This window comes from Neofelis nebulosa, chromosome 18, assembly GCF_028018385.1.
Source record: "Neofelis nebulosa isolate mNeoNeb1 chromosome 18, mNeoNeb1.pri, whole genome shotgun sequence".
NCBI classification, from domain to species: domain Eukaryota; kingdom Metazoa; phylum Chordata; class Mammalia; order Carnivora; family Felidae; genus Neofelis; species Neofelis nebulosa.
In genome coordinates this window covers 32615609-32620259 of record NC_080799.1, presented here as the reverse complement: position 1 = coordinate 32620259, position 4651 = coordinate 32615609, and the positions used below count along the sequence as shown (strand labels likewise).

General features: G+C 48.3%; 1 protein-coding gene across 4 annotated transcripts in view; it reads right to left on the bottom strand.

Annotated features, from left to right (window-relative positions):
* Positions 1-1273: 1273 nt before the first annotated feature.
* Positions 1274-4651, bottom strand: part of MYH11 (myosin heavy chain 11) — a 123723-nt gene continuing 120345 nt past the window's right edge. For 2 of the 4 annotated variants that reach the window (XM_058711061.1, XM_058711062.1), the window contains one exon: positions 1274-1975. In XM_058711061.1, coding sequence (XP_058567044.1) covers positions 1843-1975 — 133 coding nt within the window. In that variant the 3' untranslated portion in view covers positions 1274-1842. The remainder of the gene's footprint in view (positions 1976-4651) is intronic. The other 2 variants (XM_058711063.1, XM_058711064.1) reach the window with 1 other exon arrangement.

The window sequence follows — 4651 nt, the reverse complement described above, 5'->3', positions numbered from 1 at the left end:
TTTTCCACGTGGTGGTGGTGGTGGTGGTGGGTAAATGCTGCTTTGTGCCTTGATGTTTGCTCGAACGGTGGCAAAAAGTTTGTTTTTGAACCAAGTAATCAAATATGAAGAAACTCCACTTGAAAAAAATTCCTCTTCACATCAGCTTCTTAGAAGTGTATTTAGTATATGTTTGTGTATTGTTGAGGGTAGGTTCACGTTTGGCTCTTGGCTTGAGTTCTTCCGTTGCCATATCTCTTCTCAAATCTATTTGACCTCTACCGAATCAGTGGGTGGAATAGAACTTCTGCAAGGAGAGGACACACGGCCTGGTTTTGCATGGCCCCCGTAGTAACGATGGTTTTTATGTTTTTAAAGGGGAAAACAAAAATGGAAAGATTAACACGTGACAGAGACCACATGTAGCCTAAAATATTGACTCTCAGCCTTTACAGAAAAAGTTTGTTTAAAAAAAGTTTGGGGTGCCTGGGTGGCTCAGGGGGTTGAGCGTCTGACTCTTGATTTCAGCTCAGGTCGTGATCCCAGAGTTAATGGGATCAACTCCTGTATCAGGCTCTGCATTGAGTGAGGAGCCTGCTTGGAATTCTCTCTCGCTCCCCCCCCACCTCTGCACCTCCCCTGCTCAAGCACTAATGTTCCCTCACTCTCGCTCTCAAAGAAAAAAAAAAAGTTTGTCGATCCCTGCTGGATGAAGTCTTACGTTTTTGAAATTCAAGGATATCTTGGGGCGCGTGGGTGGCTCAGTCGGTTGAATGTCCAACTTCGGCTCAGGTCATGATCTTGCGGTTCATGAGTTCGAGCCCCACGTCGGGCTCTGTGCTGACAGCTCGGAGCCTGGAGCCTTCTTCGGATTCTGTGTCTCCCTGCCCTTCCCCTGCTCTTGCTCTGTGTCTCTCAAAAATAAACATTTAAAAAATTTTTTTTTAATTCAAGGATATCCTATATCCTTCACAGTATGTACGTATGAGTTTTGATTGATAAGGATGTTCTTCATGGTCAAGTTCCTACTTCCTGGGCCTGGAGCTGCCTGCCTCTGCTTGGAGAAGTCCTCTCACACAGACTCATGTGACATCTGTGCTTGCTTGCTTGCTGTTGGGTTTTTTTTTTTTTTTTTTTTTTTGGCCAGCTGTGGGATCTATTTATCTCCCCTCCACAGGCCTCAGATTCCCCATTTATGAACACTGGCTTCCCAGGGTCATTGTAAGGATTAAGGAAGAACACACCCCATTCTTTCACTCCGTACAAAACAACAGAAGAGCCGACTGCACTCCAGTGATTTATAACCTTTTATTAGTGAAGGTGTCCTTAAGTACAATCGGGGTGCATATAAAACAGTGTAACATTCTTGCTCTCATCCCGCTGGAGCAGCGTCTCCTTTTGAATTCATGTGACTACCGAAGGCACTTCGTCTCGGTGAACTGTGTGCATCTGACGTGCGGTAACCAAGAGGGGAAAGAACTCAAACAGGGCCCCACTCGAGACGTTGGAAGGGTAGACAGGCTAGGGAATGTCTTGGGAGCGGGAGGCAGTGGCACCCATTTTGGTGACTTTCTCCCCGTTTCACGTAAACTAAGTTGCCAGTGATCAGTTACTGTGGTTCTATTTTCCTAAAAACTCAAGGTTTCTGCACAATTCACTGATGGGGGGAGCGGGGGTGTCTGTGTCGCTTCTTGGGTTTTTCTCATTTGGTACAACATTCAAAACTCCATCGATACCCTGGACGCAGGGTGGTGTTTTTTATATTCGTTGTGAGGGGTGTCTGTGACATTTGGAATTTGAAAATGGATTTAGTGCTAAGCAGAGTCCACTGGGTTTGGTTTTGTTCTGTTTTCAGCAAGTTGTTTATTCACTGGCTTTGGTTCCATTGAAGTCTGCATCGCGAGCGTCCATTTCCTCATCAGATCCATCGGCGTTTTCAATAACTCGACGTCCTCCAGACCTTCTAGAGGGAACAAAGGAGGGCTCGTTTCCTCGCCTGTGGGTTTTAAAAGAATACACGTTTCTTTAGTACAGAAACCCCCCTCTTGAGATTGGAAGAGGCTTTTAAAGGGACAGAAAACAAACACAGACAAACTGAAATGAAATGAAAATATTCAGGTTAAAGTCAAGGGCTGACCTATCTCAAGGTGTGGTAACGTTTAATCAGCTGGAAAGGGAGGAAAGTAGATTTTTCAAAGCAAGAGAATCAGCTTTAAAAAAAAAAAAAAAAAGTAAGGTGCGGGCGCCTGGGTGGCTCAGTGAGTTGAGCCTCTGACTCTTGATATCTGTTCAGGTCATGATCCCGGGTAGTGGATCGAGCCCCACATCAGGCCCCACACTGAGCGTGGAATCTGCTTAAGATTTTCTCCCTCTCTCTCTCTCTCTGCAACCCACCCCCACCCCACACCTCTCTCAAAAAAAAAAAAAAAAATTGGGCTTGGTCATCTGATGGCCCACAGGATTCTCTTCTGTGGTCTTTTATTTGGAAAAGAAGAAAAAAACGAATCAAGTGGGGGCTGACACATCCCCGTGGGTTTATTCATACCCTGTGGAGCAGGTGGGAAGGAGAACATGTTCTCATTTTGTACCCCCTTGCCTTCAGAAGGGAACAAAGGGGAGGGTTTTAGGTTCTCAACCGGAAGAAGGTGGAAATGAGCATCAAAGGCAGCATTGAGGGAAAGAGGTCACTGTGCGGATGCCAGAGGTGTGCACTCTGGTTAAAGCAACGCAGGGTCCCCTGCTTGTTTGAGAGCAGAATTCTCAGTGTGAGTTCTCCCAGGACAGAGATCTTGTCTGATTTTTCCTCACCACACAGGCACCGTGCATGGCCTATAATAGGTGCCCAATGAATATTTGTTAGAAAAGTAAGCTAGACATGTTAATCTAAGGTGTACTTTAGCTTTAGCTGGTAGGATACCCCTTTCTCTGTGTGCTTATGGCTCCCATCTCTGGAGTGCCGGATGCCCTGAGTTCCTGCCAGGGTGTGCCTAGGTCACCTGCAGTGTGGCTTTGGTTAAGAGGGCAGGCAGGTGGCAGGAGAAGTCAGATCACCAGCACTCAGCGTCCTCTCCAGGAAAGAAATGTTTGCTGTGTTTTCTGCGACAACAAATAATCCTATTTGGCTCTGGTGATCTGGCCCTGTTTGACCTGAATCAGAAGACAGGTCTTAACTCATTTTAGGATGCCTAAGAGGAATGCAGAATTTTTGTCATAAAAAATGATGGGGCGCCTGGGTGGCTCAGTCGGTTGAGCGGCCGACCTCGGCTGAGGTCTCGATCTCGCGGTCTGTGAGTTCGAGCCCCGCATCGGGCTCTATGCTGACAGCTCGGAGCCTGGAGCCTGTTTCCGATTCTGTGTCTCCCTCTCTCTGACCCTCCCCCGTTCATGCTCTGTCTCTCTCTGTCTCAAAAATAAATAAACGTTAAAAAAAAAAAAAAAAAAAAAAGACCCGCTTGGGGCACCTGGGTGGCTCGGTCGGTTGAGCGTCCAGCTTCGGCTGAGGTCATGATCTCATGGTTTGTGAGTTCGAGCCCCGCGTCAGGCTCTGTGCTGACAGCTCAGAGCCTGGAGCCTGTTTCAGATTCTGTGTCTCCTTCTCTCTCTGCTCCTCCCCTGCTTGTGCTCTGTCTCTCTCTCTCTCTCAAAAATAAATAAACATTAAAAAAAAATTAAAAAAAAAAAAAATGACCTGCTTCGCCACGCAGAGGCTGGACTTTGGAAAGCTATGAGGGAGAATCCATCCCAGTTAGAGATTCTTTAGTCCAAAGAGACAACTCAGAGAGGTAAGATTGGAGGCAAAAGGCAGGCCCAGAACATCCTGAACACTGAGAAGGGGAGTCCCAATGTGAGCCTTCTGGGGTCCGAGGGTGGGAGAAACCCGGGCTGGGAAAACCCGCCTAGGTTCAGAGAATGGTACTTTCCGAGGGGCCACGATCAGGGATGAATAAAGTTGTAGCCACTCCCAGCTCAAGACTCAGGCCGGCTTCACTCACGTCAGAGGGAAGCTCAGAAGCGCCCTGTGCCCTTGGAACTAACTTTCCATCACCCTCTCTAGAAGTGACCTTTTAAAAAGTCTTTAGCACTGTGCTTTCCAAGAACGTGGGTCTGAAAGCAGGGTCTCTGAGGACAGGACAGAAAGGAGAGTAGCTTCCACGCGTCTCTCCCGCTTCTAATCCCCCTGGTTCAAAACTTGGTGGGACAGCCTGGGGTTGGGAAACCGTCTCCCCTACCCTTCCGGGCTCCCGGCACTCTTGGCCTCCCGAGGCGGTATGGATTTGCAAGCTACAAGAGCTGAGGTGTCAATGTGTTCCTTTGATCTAAGACGTAAATCATGTCCCGGGTCACTGTTAGCCCCCTGCTCCGCCACCAGTCCTGTGAGCCTGTCTTCCGGTTCAGGTACGCTTCCTGAAGGAACTGGCTTCAAATCCAAGGCCGAGGTGGGCACTGGCTACATCAGTCACAGGAAGTAAGGGACCCCTTCTAAAGATTTTCTTCAAGTGTCTGATCCTGGAGGATCTGGCTTCTATTCACAGACTCCGAGAACTTCCCCGAGGCACTAGTGGCATGGCGGGATCCAGCACCAGAGCAGAAGCACTGATTTGCAAGGACTCACTTTCCCATCGACTAGTGGGTCCCACCGTCCAGCCTGAGCTGGCAGGAGCGCTGCTCAGAA